At 45.8% G+C, this 15,776-nt stretch overlaps 1 protein-coding gene across 13 annotated transcripts in view; it reads right to left on the bottom strand.

Moving 5' to 3' along the window:
* HDAC4 (histone deacetylase 4) overlaps positions 1-15,776 on the bottom strand; it is a 423,758-nt gene that overhangs the window by 81,986 nt on the left and 325,996 nt on the right. For all 13 annotated transcript variants that reach the window (XM_090044962.1, XM_090044959.1, XM_090044963.1 and 10 more), the window contains one exon: positions 7,250-7,436. In XM_090044962.1, the coding sequence (XP_089901088.1) occupies positions 7,250-7,436 (187 nt within the window). The remainder of the gene's footprint in view (positions 1-7,249; positions 7,437-15,776) is intronic.

Here is a 15,776-nt window from a genome sequence, read left to right as displayed (position 1 = left end):
AGGTCCAAGTACCAGCCTGGGGCAGGCAACAGCTCAGCTCTGGCATTAGCCCCGAGCTTGGGCCCAAAGCAGGTGCTAAACCATTATGCCTGCTGCAGGCTGGGGTGGCTCACACGTCAGGGGAGGGGGTGCATGTGGTGGGGAGAATGAAGAAAGAAAAACCCCTGGTGTGCGCCTTGGCCCCTGCCCCCAGCAGCTGTGGCTCTGGTTCCAACTCCTCCAGTCCCAACCTAGCCAGGCCTCGGGGGCTGCTGCCACTGCTTCTTCCTGGCTGGGCTTGGGCTCCCACCACAGCTGACTGTCCTGAAGCCAGAGCCACTACCCAGAAGGCAAGTGGCGGGGAGATGCAGAAGGTGGGGGATGCCAGGTGTGGGAAGGGGACAGGCACTTGCAACAGACAGCATGAGCAGGCAAGCAAAGACACTGGGGGGTATGAGCAGCAGGCAGTTACAGGCATAGAGAAGGCAGGGGGCAAGGGGTGGTGGTGGCAGTGGGGGGTTCAGCAACAGGAGAGCAGGCACAGGAACTAGGGTGGCAAGCAAAGGAGGCAAGGGGTGGGAGTCTGGCTACTGTAGCTTTGGGGGTATGAATTAAGGTGGCCCTCCAATAATTATATTCTGTACATGAAAATTTACGACAAATTTATAGTTGTCCACACATAGAATCTAATTATTGGAAGGCTGCTTTAAATCTGAAGTTGTTTTGGATTCAGGGAAATATGGTACATCTACACAAGCTTCAATCATGCCTTTGGATTGCAGCATAGCCAGATTCTTGGGTTGAAATTTGGCTTCCCACTACTCTCCAAAAACTGGCAATGAACCTTTCAGCCATTATGCTTGGAGGGAGTTATCTGGCATTTCTCTTTGTGCTGGGACCCTTGAGAATGGAGAAATGGTTAAATCATTAGGTTAACCACGATTCAAATCAATCAAGATGTTACAAGTCTTCCCCTTTGCTTCATTCTGACATTATTAAAGCCTATTAAGAGCTGCTGGGCAATACCAAACAGTGTAAACTCAAGCTGAAGAGATGATATGACCTACCAGAATGGATGGCTGTTGTTTCTGACAACATTTTTTCCTAAGAGGCAAGGAGTTTTTTGGGTTTTTTTTACTGGACTGACTGTATAGATTTTAGGCAAGTTTAGGGTGTAAAATGTCCTTCTTCAGGTCATATTTCCTTCTAATACAATATTTTTATAAGTATTGAGAGATTTTACGAAATGTATACCAATATTTTGACTAATATTTTTTACTCAAGAAGTATTTAAATAAATTGTCTTGCGGACAACTTTTCCTGCCTGAAGAGCTGAGTTAAGATAGCTAGAAACAAAGAACTAACTCCATGTTCTCTTTGCGTCACAAGTCTAGGCGCTTTGACTCATGCAGAATAAAGTGGAAAATGAATGTAGTGCTGCCTCTGTGGTATTAAGCAGGTGTCATCCATGGAGTTCAATTTTGGTTCATACAATAAAAATGGATACAAAACATAAACCGTATATAGGTCAGTGTCATCATTACAGGTGAAAACCATCCCCATAGAAGTAAATGCTAGTTTGGCCATTTCCAGGGAAGTAACAAGCAGTTTCTGCATCCTGGGTGGCAGCACTAGCAGCAGCAGCAGCAGCCGCCACCATTTTTGCACCTCTCATGTCCCAGTTATTCACCCCGGTTACATTACTGGCCATTTTCACTAACTACAGCATCATCTTGGCAGAGGTACTCCATTGACTGGGCAATGAGAACACAGCTATGGTTCACATCATTACCCAATTCATTTGAAAACATAATGAATTAAAATAAGTTTTGAGCTCCTTAGTCAGGCAAAGTCCTGCTGACTTCAATGGAGATTTGCCTCAGTAAGGACCAAGTAAGAATCTTACGTTCAGTTCATAGCTTTCTTGCTCTCATTCAATATTGTTAATATTTTAAAATGCTGTCCCATGGCATTCAAAGCTTTTAATAATCATAAGTGAAAAGAGAGGAAAGCAATGCAGAATTCAGAACACCAAAGCAAATTATTTTAGCAGTCAGCAAAGCATGCAGAGAATCCTACAACCAAGGATTCAGAAAACAGTGCTAGGGGAAGCATTTTAGAGGTGGGTAAATGAGATTGCAGATGCAAAGTATATTGTGTGCTAATAGAGGGAGTGAAGAGAAGCACAGGGCAAGAAAAGTGAGATCACAGCTAATGGAGAAAGGGAAAGTACATAAAAAATGTAGGGAAGCCCAGAACAAGTAGCCATGCCAAGGATTAATTCTTGTGATGCCTGCAGAAATCACATGTTCCACTGCTAATGAAATAAATGCATTTTGAACAGTTTTCTTTTGTTTACACAGTATGTTTCCAGACAATAGGTAACCCCATCCCTGCAACTGAGGCGCTTACTATGCACCAAACTATGTCTGCCCAACAAATGAATTGCACTGATTTCAATGGGAAGTTGAATGGGCTCAACCGTGAGCTTTAACTTGGACAGGATGGAGGAGGATTTTGCTTAAACTTATTTTCTAAGGGTATTTACTTCCTCAAGAATTTAATTATTAATAGTAACCCATGAAAAATTAAGGTGTTGGTTATTTTAGGGATGCAGGTACAACAATGATCTGATGACAGATCTAGACCACCAATCAATCTAAAAATATCCTGCCTCTGACTGGGCTGAGTATCAGAAACCATCAGGATACATGCAAATCAGTTATTGGCTTTTCTACAACATCCTGGTTTTCCTTACATTGCTCCCATATCTGCCTCCAGTCCAAAAGGCTTGCTGATCATCTCACAGGTGTCCTGCTTTTGTATGAATAGCAGTTTGCTTATACCAACTGTACATAGTAGGTGGGCAGCTCACTTCATAACACCATTAGGGAGATACATAGGTAAGGCTGAAAGTAGGAAACTTTAGCTCTGCATCTTTAGCTAGTTTAAAGCAGCATAAGATGTATCAACATTTTTAAGCACAGAGAAAGCTAGGTACTTCAAAAATTTATCTTTCTAAAATGATCATTTCATAATTTCCATTTCACTCTGTAACATTAAAGTTGGGTATATGGAAAGTAAATACATTCAGAAGCAGGGATCTGAAACAATACCAAGAAAAACTCTGTTTGGCATATGGATTTTACTGTTACGCCTTTAGGCCGACATGCTGCTACCCCAAACTGATGAAAATTACATCTTTGTACCATTCGTATGCAGTCTGTCCTATATACTTTGGATGAAATAACAGCTTCACTGAAATTCATGACAGAATACCCTGAGTCTTCTTTGGGGCCATATGTGTATGAGGACACCACTGAATATATACTGTATTTATCCAAATACAGGACAACTCTGAACTTAAAATACCCCCAATAATTAGATTTTATTTATGGAAAAGTATCAAATTTGTTATAGTTTCCCATGTATAGACTCTAATTACTGGGGGATCATCTTAAATTTGCATCTCTGCTAATCCACGGCTGTAGTGGGAGAAAGCAGAGGCAGGGGGGCAGCCAGTAGGGAGGCAGATGGCAGGAGGGGCAGGCAGTTGGGGAAATAGGAAGTGGGGGAGTCAAGTGGCTTGATCCTTACTTCTTGCCTTGCCCACACCTTGCTTCCTGCCACCTGTGCCCTCACTACTTGCCCTCACACCTGCGTGCCCTCTGCATGCATGCCCCAATACCTGCCCTTCCCTCACAGTGCCTGCTTCTCTGGCCCCTTACTACTCCCCTCATGCCTGCACCTCTTGGCACATGCATCTACCACTGCTTACCTTCCCGCTCCAGCAGGGTTCTGACTCTCTCCAGCCCCAGGCACAGATCACGTGGCTGTTCCAGCCCTAGCTTGGCCACACAGCAGCTGTTGTGACAATGGCAGCTCTGGCCCAGTCTCAGAGTTGCTGCCACCACCACTGCTGCCATTGGGCCAAGGTGGGGCTGAAGCAACCACGTGATCTGTGCCCTGGGCTAGAGCCCTGCCAGAGCCGAAGTCAGATGGTAAGAGGCAGCCCTCCCCACCCCCCATACTCAAATCCAAGACAAGGAGCTTCCCTTCATCTGAAAAAGGGAAAAATCCCTTCATCTGACCAAGTAAATATGGTATATGAGGGATGGCATGCATGTACTATAGTGGCAATGTGGGTAAGTATACATAATATGCTTTAAGCATAAAAAATGGTTACATACATACGTGTGTGTGTAGGATAGAGATGGCACTACAATGTGCATGTACTATAGTGGCAATGTGGGTAAGTATACATAATATGCTTTAAGCATAAAAATGGTTACATACGTGTGTGTGTGTGTGTGTGTGTGTGTATGTGTGTGTGTATGTGTGTGTGTGTGTGTATGTGTGTGTGTGTGTGTGTGTAGGATAGAGATGGCACTGCAATGGGCTACATATCCTCATGTGATAAAGTCAAGGCTCAAAAAATATAATTGGAGTAGGTTGTAAACCTCTTCTATTCCCAAATGAAATAGTGACTTCAATCATATTTCGTCTTCTTCTCTGCAGTACTTACATTTTACTCCTCACCCTAACTTTTTAAAGGCTTTTTAAGAAAAGAGTAGATCTGTGCACTTTATCTGAATTCCTGTAGTCTCTTCCTGTGGTTCAGGACACTGTGCTGCAGTCGCACAAAAAGTAAATGCTAGATCATTCAGACTCAAAATACTTAACTACACTCAACATTACAGATTAAATTAACTGGTGCTGGAAGAAATATTCTTTCAGACATGAGAAGGCTGGTTTTTTAAAGGTCAGCATTAAAGCATGACCAACTTGCTTTTCTTGGCAGAACAAACATATGATTTGCGGCTCAGATAATTATATTGCTCCTGCACAGGAGGAGAGAATAAATGCCTTCATCGGAAATAAAAAATGTTTTAATACAGAACATCAGAATAATCTGTCGAACTCATTTTCACAGGAGATCAGAGACTGGATAATTGTAGCTATGCAAATTAATGGCCCAACCTGGGAATCCTTATTTAAGTGAGTGAAATTGCACAAGCACAAGTATTCCCATTAATGTCAATGGGGCTACTAGTGCTAGTAAGGGCTTCTTGAAGAGTTACATTCAAAATGTACCAGCATGAAGGAAAAATTAAATGTCACGCGTCAGGACATAAAACTGACTGCCTGCAGGAATCAGGATGGGGCTATTTTCTGTCCACTTTCATGTTCTGTAATGCACTACACATTTCTTGGGTGCAGAATGTTTTGCTTTTCATATACCTTTTAAGCATCAGGAACTGGTCATGCCAGAGACTGGATAATAAGCTATGCATACCATATAGAATCAAACCACTGGGTCTATCTACATTCCTAACTCCTTCCACAAAACCCTTTAGAAGGATTTTCTATGTAATATTTAAAAACTAAAAGAAATGAAGAATTCCTTTGTTGATTTTATCATAGACCAACCCTTTTAAGATTAACCACAGACTGACCCTCTTAAAATAAGCACTATAGGTGCCTATACATAAGCAGACTCGATTAATCTAGTCTGCTGAAGCATGGTAATTATCGTACCCTAGCAGACTCCAGCGTCCCATGTATCAGAGTCCTCACATTTAAAAATGGCAGCAAGGGTGCTTTAAATACTTTAATTAGAGCAGCTCTCCCTCCCTATGGGTACTTTATTTTAATGTTTGATTTGGTTCATTAGGGCCATAGGCCAAAAGTCTTGTTTTCAAGCCTTTTGTAGAAAAGATGATTATAAAAAAAATGAATTTAAATCCTAATTTGCAGTAAAGCCAAAGGCATGCAACTATAACGGTAGAATTCTGATATTAGTTCTCAAAAGTAGTCGCTTTTAAAACTGATTCGTGTTAAGTGAAACTAGTTTAAAAGATGCCCTACCGGTCTTATCCATTTGTTTTTAAAAATAACTCAGAACTTTACTGCCTTGCACACAGGCAAAGGTGACTCACATGTCACAACCAATTACAACAAACTTTCAGGCCAAGAAATTATTTTTAACAATATGGAAAATACTGGGTTGCCCGCTTCAGGCAAGAAAATAAAAACTAGATTTTACAGTTTGGGCCTTTAGCCTTTCTTGAATACAATCCCACTCACTGTGTGCTAAGACATGCACTTGCAAAACAGCTCCTCCTATTTTGGGAAGAATAGTAAACTCTGCCTAACTACTGAATGCAAGAGTTGAAAAAAATGCGTGTAACTACAGCTTATCCAAACCAGAAGCTATCAAATTAAGACTTCTGTTTGAAAATATTTTGATAGAAGGTCAATTATTTTCCTTTCTTAGTCTTTAGAGAAAACTTGTACCTTATCTACATTTAAGTACTTGGTTATCTCTGACATATCCTCTTCTTCTTGCACCATAGGCTGTGGAATGGGGTGGGCCACCTGGGCACCATCGCCTGACCAATTTTTAGCACATTAATTTAGCTAGCTATGTAATTAAAAAACAGCTATAGTTTTAACTGGAACGACAATTGCACATTTGCGGATTACATAAATTTATGTGCTAGAAGTTGGTTGGGCCATGGCTGGAGAGGCCCACCCCGTTCTGTGGCCTATGCCCTACACCGGGGTGAGGAGAAGGCTGCTTACTGCAGAAGCCACCCCTAATAATGATACAACACTTGACAGTTTCCCTCTACTTGCAGGGGTATTTTCTGCTTGGCTGCTACAGGCAGATCCCACCACCCAGGCAGAAAATATCCAGCATCTCATGACAAAAGTATTTTTAGAGTTCAAGCTAGTAGTTGTTTGGCAGGCTGACATTTATTGATAACACTGTGCTTCTTTCTTCCTCATGCTTACGCTAGCCTTATGGTATAGTGTGAACTATTCTAATTTTGGGTGGGGTAAACAGCCAAAACGCTAGGCTACATTTCCATTATTTTTGTAACTCATTTAAAATATATACAGGGTAAGCTCCTTCTAGGTTGTGAGCTCTTTCTCTAGGCAACAGGGGACAAAAGGGTACATAATTACTAACCCAGGTCATTTGACCTCACCCAATAAGGAAAGGCATGTGTGGAGTTCCTGGACTCTAATCATTACAGGGATTCAGGGTATCTAGGCAGATGCCCCTGGTCTCCCAGAGATGGGGTTGGGGGATGACAATACACCAGGTTGTTTTAATAATGATGCCTTTCCCATGATAAGCTGGCTTCATCCATTGTACTTGTACATGACTATCGAATGCTTCTTAGACTAAATGATAACCAGAACTCATAGCCACACACAGTCAGTCATTCAACAGCTTCCTGAATGTATCCTGAGGCATTACCTGTTGTGAACCTTGGCTTAGTGGGTGGCTCCTGCACAGACATGGGAAAGGTGGCAGAAGCAGGTGAGGACTGTGCCCGGGATAGAGGCCGGTGCCCTCCAAAAGACACTGGGATGCCAGCGGCCTCCATTGATGCTTGGTAGTTTCTCAGCTGGTGAATGCGTTGCTGCTCCAGTAAAAGGGCTTGCTGTTGGGAAGAATGGAAATGGTTATTCTATGACAACCATCTGCACAAATATCTGAATTGCAAAGATGTTTTAATAAAACTTTTAAGACAATGTTCCATGGAGTTTTTAGTTCATTTACATGTTCCAGTGAAAACACACACACGACTGACATCGTAACAGAGTGTCTAATGCGAACAGACCTGTTGACTTCAGCGGGTTCTGGAGCAGGTTCTTACTACAGGAAAGCTTTCTTTAAGCAACACAGTCTAAGCAACCTTATACGGCAATTAAAATCGCATCACTTGAAAAGCAAAATTTTGCTTTTGGATACAATTCTACATAGTGCTTTTCATACTGGCAGCTCTACATAATTTTGGTCTTTGCTACACAAGGGACAACTGACTTTCTCCCCAGCCAACTGCATATACTTGAGATCTGCAGAACTGTTCTCATTTAGAGGGAAATAAGTAAGGGTCTTTGATCCCTCAGACTCAGAGCCTATGGGATGGAACTGGTGACCTGGCCCCACACCCTGCTGCCATGTGCAGCTCCAGGAAATTCAGACAAGAATTAGGACTAAGGCTCCCTCTATGCATTACAGTTAAGGCATGATTAACTAGGTAATCACACCTAAAGTTGTGACCCAGCCAAACGGTCACCCAGTTAATGGTATAATAAAACAAGAAATAAACTAGAATGTGGGGACAGCATTCCCAAGGCCCAAGTTGACTGTAGGGCTTGGGGATTTTGATCCCAGGCTCCCCATGCACTGATGACAATGTCTGATGGGATCTAATGTGCAATCCCACAATCATGCCTCCTACCATGTGCATGTGGCATGGTGGGAGATACAAGTGTATATTGTGCATTAGATCCCACTGCATGTGTAGACGGGCCCCAAGATGGTGCCCTTGTTTGCTCAGTCTTGTCAGGGACAAGCTAACACTGAAGAACATTTTCTTTTTAGGACTGCTTATGCCATTAAACCAGAATTCTCTCTCACATCTAGACTTTTATTTTAGTAAGGTGATGCTGGAGACTTGGAGAATATTCTTGCTACAACCGTTAGCAGCATGACATTATGTTTTAACTTTATTCTAGTAAAGCAAATGCGGTGGGATGTTTAGACAATACATCACTTTATGACAATAAATCTTTTTTTTTAAAATTAAATATTGGGTAGTAGATCTCCTGGTGGCTACATGCTGAAGTCTAAAACCAAAACAGGATAGATGAAATAATCCAAATGATAAAACATGCAAAGAATCTTAGATCAGTCCTTACTAGACACCAAAGCCTAGGCTCTGAAAGATAACCCAGGAGATGAAGTTCAAAACCAGTGATCAAGGGCATTTCATGAAACTTTAACTGCCCTGACAGGGGAAGCTGAGAAGGAACTCCAGCCACAACACACTGCAGAACCTAGGGCAAGGGTAGGCAAGATATGGTCCATGGGTTGGATCTGGCTTGTCAGGCGATTTCATCTGCCCCAAGGGTGGGTTCCCACCAATTAATTGCATCTGGCCTGGCCCACAACTGCCCCTGCTACACTCCGCATGGGCCTGAGTCTCACTCACTCCCACTGGGGCAGCAGGCTACACTCCCGCTCTCATCCGTGGGAGGGCCCTGGCCCCAGCCAGCATGCACAGATTCTGGCTGGGACTGCTGCTGCCACTGCTGCAGCCACCTGGGGAACTGCTTGGCTCTCGGCCTCCAGCAGCATACATTTCATAGACATTAGGGGCTGGAAGACCTTGTGAGATCACTGAGTCCAGCCCCTCTGCCAGACTCAGGAAGTCTGCAGGGATCAGAAGATTCCAGCAAGATAAACATCCAAATGCCTTTTGAATGAGCCCAGAGTAGGTGCTTGCACCACCTCTGGGGGGAGTCTGTTCCAGACCTTGGACATCTGGGCTGTAAAGAAGTTCTTCTTTATATCGAGTCTGAGTTGGCCTTCTAGAAGTCTGTGGCTGTTGGACGCAGTTATCCCTTGGGGAGCCCTGGTTAACAACTGTTCTCACAGATCCTGATGCACCCCCCTTATATACTTACAGGCAGCCACCAACTCCCCTGAGCCTTCTCTTCACCAGGCTGAAGAGTCCCATGTCCTTCAGACTTTCCTCGTAAGGCTTCCTCTCTTGGCCTTTGATCATACGGGTGGCTCTCCTCTGGACTTTCTTGAGCTTATCCACATCCCTCCTGAAGTGGGGGGCCCAAAACTGGACGCATTACTCCAGCTACAGCCTCACTAAAGCCAAGTAAAGTGGGAGGATGACATCTCTGGTTTTGCTCGAGAAGCATCGGTAGATGCATGACAGAGTTTGGTTTGCTCTGCTGAGCACGGCATCACATTGGGGGCTCATGTTCATTTTATGGTCAATCAAGACCCACAAGTCCCTTTTGGTTGTGGTGCTAGCACCTCTGAGCCTATGAGTATAATGCTGTTTTTCTCTCCCAAGGTGGAGTACACCCTCCATTTCTCCATGTTGAATGCCATCAGGCTTTGGTCTGCCCACTTTGCAAGTGTGCCCAGGTCGGCCTGTATCCCCAGCCTGTCCTCCAGCATGACCACCTTCCCCCATAGTTTAGTGTCATCCATGAACTTTGCCAGTCTGCATCTGATGTTCAAATCCAGGTCTTTAATGAATATATTGAAGAGTACCAGCCTGAGTACTAAGCCCTGGGGGACTCCACTGGTAACCTTGTGCCACACTAATTTGTTCCCATCAACTAGTGCCCTTTGGGTCCAACCCTGGAGCCAGTCCCCCAGCCACTGGACTGTAAGATGGCCAAGGCCACGGTTCCCCAGCTTGGTCTCCCATGATGTCCTCACGACCAAGTCAAAGGCCTTCTTGAAATCCAGATAACTGACATCAACCTTGTCTCCCTTGTCCAGGCAATGTGTTACCTGGTCATAGCAGCTCCTCCTGGCCCCATTACAGCATTCCAGGCAGCAGGTAGGGAAGTTGTGGTGGGTGCAGGGGAAGCTGCAGCTGGGCAGGGGTGTGGGGCCTGTGCCAGGGCGTCAGGAACATGGAGCCTGGGTCTGCAGGGGGCCCAGGCAGGCTCCATTTTGCAGGACTCCCTTTGGCTCACATGCAGCTCCTAGTACTTGGCCAGAGCCTATGCAAGGGAGCTAGTGACCTAGCCCAGCTCCCTGCTGCCATGTGCAGTTCCCGGGACTTGTCTGGGAGTGGTACAGAGCCCTGTACAATGGAACCTGGCCAGCCTGACCCTGCTCCATCAAGCCCCAGCTGAGTCCTGGGAGCTGCCTGTGGTGACAGGAAGCGGGGCCAGACCAGTAGCTCCATCACACGGGGCTCTCCCCAGCAGCGTACAGCTCAAACTAAGTCTGAGGAGCTGCATGTGAGCCATGGGGAGCCCCACTCCCAGCTGCCATGTGCAGATCCCAGGACTCAGCTGGGGTTGTGTGCCACTGGGGTGCTCTGCCCTCTGCGTACTACTGGGGCATCACCATAGTTTCATAGTAGCTAGAGTCGGAAGGGACCTAGGAAGATCATCTAGTCCGACCCCCTGCCTTGGCAGGAAAGAGCACCGGGGTCAGATGACCCCGGCAAGGTGCTCATCTAACTTCCTTTTAAAAATCCCCAGGCTAGGAGCCTGCACCACTTCCCCTGGAAGCCGGTTCCAGGCCCTAGCCACCCTGACTGTGAAGTAGCGCCTCCTAATATCTAATCTAAACCTACCCTCCACCAGCTTGTGACCGTTATTCCTGGTCACTCCTGGCAGCGCACGGGGGAACAGGGACTCCCCCAATACCTGCTGATCCCCACTGACCAGTTTGTAGCAGGCCACAAGATCCCCCCTTAACCTTCTCTTGTGGAGGCTAAACAGGTTCAGGTCCCGTAGCCTCTCCTCATAAGGCTTGCCCTGCTGACCCCTGATCATACGAGTGGCCCTCCTCTGGACTCTTTCCATATCGTCCACGTCCCTCTTGAAGTGTGGCGCCCAGAACTGGACGCAGTACTCCAGCTGCGGCCTGACCAGTGCCGCATAGAGGGGGAGGATCACCTCCCTGGACCTGCTCGAGATGCATCTGTGGATGCATGACAGGGTACGGTTGGCCTTCTTGACTGCCTCCCCACACTGCCGGCCCATGTTCATCGTGGAGTCAATGACGACTCCAAGATCCTTTTCCGTCTCCGTGCTGGCAAGAGGGGAGTTCCCCAACCTGTAAGTGTGGTGCCGGTTCTTCCTCCCCATGTGCAACACCTTGCACTTATCAGTGTTAAACCCCATCCTATTCTCCTCCGCCCACCGTTGCAACCTGTCAAGGTCAGCTTGTAGCCTATTGCACCCTTCTAGTGCACCCACATCCCCCCACATCTTAGTGTCATCAGCAAACTTGAACAGGGTGCTTTCTACCCCCTCATCCAAGTCACTGATGAAGATGATGAACAGTGCGGGCCCGAGGACCGAGCCCTGCGGAACCCCACTGCCCACGTCCTTCCAGGTCGAGAAGAACCCATCCACTACCACCCTCTGGGTGCGGCCCTCTAACCAGTTGGCTACCCATTTGACCGTGTGGGCATTGACACCACAGTCTCCCACCTTTTTGATGAGGACAGGGTGAGAGACAGTGTCGAAAGCCTTCCGGGAGTCCAGAAAGACTACATCCACAGCAACCCCTGCGTCTAATGATTTGGTGACCTGATCGTAAAAGGCCACCAGGTTGGTCTGACAAGACCTGCGACTGATGAACCCATGTTGGTTGCCCCTGAGCATGCATTCCCCTGCGAGGCCCTCCTGGATGTGTGCCAGGATAATTTTTTCAAAGAGCTTACCCGGGATTGAGGTAAGACTAACTGGCCTGTAATTTCCCGGGTCCTCTTTTTTTCCCTTTTTGAAGATAGGGACCACATTGGCCCTCTTCCAGTCCTCCGGCACCTCGCCAGAGCACCACGAGTGCTCATAGAGCCGCGCCAGGGGTCCCGCAATGACCTCGGCCAGCTCCTGTAGAACCCTAGGGTGAAGATCGTCCGGACCAGCGGACTTGAACACGTCCAGCCTCTCCAGAAGTACCCTAACTAACTCCTCGCTAACCCCTGCTGCTGATATTGCTGCTAGTGGCAGAGGCATGTAGGGGTCTCCCCCACCACATACTCTACCATAACCACACAACCCGCCACACATGCACACCCCCTCAATGTCCACACATGAACAACCCCCCACATATGCCCCCCCCGACTCCCCCCCAAACCACACCTCCTACACCCAATATAGAAGAGTAAAATTTTATTTTGAGCTATTATGCAATCGGCTCTATATATACTGCACAACCACACAAATCAAGCCAAATTAAAAAAAAATTAAAATATGCTATGATAGATGATTGATTTTTAGTATATGTTTTGTTGGGTTTTTTGGTTCTAAGATGGCAAACCTCCCCCCCCCACTCCGCAAAGGGACTAATTCTGGGTGGCAAAGGGAGGGACATCTGGTGGCAAAGTACAGGGGTGAGGGTCCCAAGATGGTGACCGGGGGCAAAGCACCTGTCAAGGGGCTATCCTTCCAGGACTCAACAGCTCACCAAAACTCCTTAAATGGCTCTTCAGCCAAAATTATCATCTACCCCTGATCTAGGCCCAGGCAGCTATGTCAATAAAGCAAGAATGCCAATTTATTTTTAAAGGACTGTTTTCTGTGTTGGCACACTGTCATCTAGTACAGAGGTTGCCAACCTGTGGCTCAATTCTACTGGTGCTTCTGTGGTGTTTCAGCAGCTGGAGGTTTTGGGGAAGAAGTGGCAGCAGCAGCTGGACTGGAATTATAGATTATAAATTCATGAAGAAATTAAGGTTGGAAAGGACCTCAGGAGGTCACCTTCCTGCTCAAAGCAGGATCATCCCCCAACTAGATCATCCTACCCAAGACTTTGTCCAGCTGGGTCTTAAAAACCTCCAAGGACGGAGACTCTACAACCTCTCTGGGTAACCCATTCCATTGTTTTATTATTACCCTCCTAGTGAGAAAGTTTTTCCTCATATCTAACCTAAACTTCCCTTGCTGCAACTTGAGAGCATTGCTTCTTGTTCTGTCATCTGCCACCACTGAAACCAGTCTAGCTCCATCCTCTTTGTAGGTACCCTTCAAGGTAGTTGAAGGCTGCTATTAAATCCCCACTTAGTCTCCTCTTCCCCAGACTAAATAAGCCCAGTTCCCTCAGTCTCTCCTCATCAGTCATATGTCCCAGCCCCGAAAACCATTTTTGTTGCCCTCTGCTGGACTCTCTCCAATTTGTCACCATCCTTTACGTTTTGCCACCATCAGGAGGCACTACTTCACTGTCAGGGCAGCTACGATCTGGAACCAACTTCCAAGCAAAGTGGTGCTGGCTCCTACCCTGGGGGTCTTTAAGATAAGGCTAGACAATCACCTTGCTGGGGTCGTTTGACCCCAGTACTCTTTCCTGCCATGGCAGGGGGTCGGACTTGATGATCTGCTTGGGTCCCTTCCAACCCTACTAACTATGAAACTATGTAGTGCGGGTCCAAAACTAGACACTGTATGCCACACATAGCCTCACCAGTGCTGAATAGAGGGGAACAATCATTTTTGTCCATCTGCTGGCAACGCTTCTAGTAATGGAGCCCAGTATGCCATTAGCCTTCTTCACAACAAGGACACACTGTTGGCTCATATTCAGCTTATTATCCACTGTAAATCCCAGGTCCTTTTCTGCAGAGCTGTTGCTTAGCCAGTCAGCCCCCAGCCTGTATACCGCATGGGACTGTTCTGTTCTAAGTACAGGACTTTACACTGGTCCTTACTGAACCTCAGGAGATTTCTTTTGGTCCAATCCTCCAATTTGTTGCGGTTTCTCTGAATCCTAGCCCTATCCTCCAGTGTATCTACTACTCTCCCAAGCTTGGCGTCATCCGCAAACTTGCTGCGGATGCACTCTAGCTCATCTTCCAGATCATTGATGAAGATACTGAACAAGACGGGCTCAAGGACAGACCCTCGGGTCACTCTATGTGATACAAGCTGCCAACTAGATATTGAGCCATTGATTACTATCCTTTGAGCCCAATGATTCTGTCAGTTTTCTATCCACTTTACAGTTCATTCATACAACCTGTACTTCCTTAGCTTGCTTGCTAGAACGCTGTGGGAGACAGCATCATAAGCCTTGCTAATGTCAAGGTACATCACATCCACTGCTCTTCCCACATCCACAGAGCTAGTCATCTCATTATAGAAGGTAATAAGATTGGTCAGGCATGACTGCTAGTCTGCTTCAGATTGAGCTTGATAATTTTGGCCTGCCACTCCTGAAGCATAACTGCTCCCTGATCTAGTGGACAGGTTGTATATTGGTGGTTTATGGGTAAAGAAGGTGGTTCTGAATCATCTGTAGTTGGCAGGGGCATGAGAATTAGAACTAATCTTTTTTTTCTTGCCTAAACCTAGGTCCACCTTTCAGTCAATGGAATGGAATGGCACAGACCCTGTTCTGTGTATAAATCACTAAAGAACCTCTGAAGGATACAGCTTTGACCTAACACTCTTTTCCTCAAGGCAAATCAACCTTTCTTGTGTTATGAAACTTTGGCAAATGAACTAAATACAATGCCCAGCAAACTTCTCTTGGTGCAGAGTGCTCCACATGAACCCCAAGGGACAGTGAAGCATTTCCAAAGGTTGCATCATGCTGCAATTACAGGTAAGAAGACTATTTCCCTCAGCAGTGTGGATTCACCAATTTGGAACACACTACCTGGGTGCTTCAGGGGGTTCTAGTCAAAGCCCAAGCAAGTCAATGAAAAAAAAAAAATAACCGTTGTTGTTTCAGGCGGACACTAGATCAACTGCTAATTTACCTGCCTTGCTTTGATGTGTTTTCTTTCTTGCCCTCATACAAGAGAATGTAATTCTATAGTCATTGCGTTTAAGGGCTGTTATTAGCAGGGACCATACACAAAAATCTACTGCTGTCCTTATGTCTTCTTCTAATGTAGCTCAGTTTACAGCTATGTAATTGAACCCTGACTTGTCTATCTTCTCACCAGATCTATGAATGACAATGACTAGAATTATTTACCATTGATGACTCTGCCAATTGGGTAATATTCAATTAACACACATTTGAGATACGGTCAAAATTTTGTGTGTTGTTGCATAACAGGAACTTCAAATATGTTTACTACTAAAAGGGTGCATCTACACGTTGCTTGATGGTGGCATTGTTACTGAGCGCCCTACATACATGTAGCACATGGTTATTTTTAGAAGCTACTTCTCTACAGTGGTGCACTATAATGTGGGTGTGCCCCGCTATGGTGAAATAGCGACTGGTCATGTGTATACATCAATGGATGCTACACTGCTGTAGCGTG

This window comes from Crocodylus siamensis, chromosome 4 (assembly GCF_052110815.1).
Source record: "Crocodylus siamensis isolate JL-2025a chromosome 4, ASM5211081v1, whole genome shotgun sequence".
Taxonomy (NCBI): Eukaryota; Metazoa; Chordata; order Crocodylia; family Crocodylidae; genus Crocodylus; species Crocodylus siamensis.
Note: the sequence above shows the minus strand (reverse complement) of the source record. Positions and strands in the feature narration are given on the sequence as shown.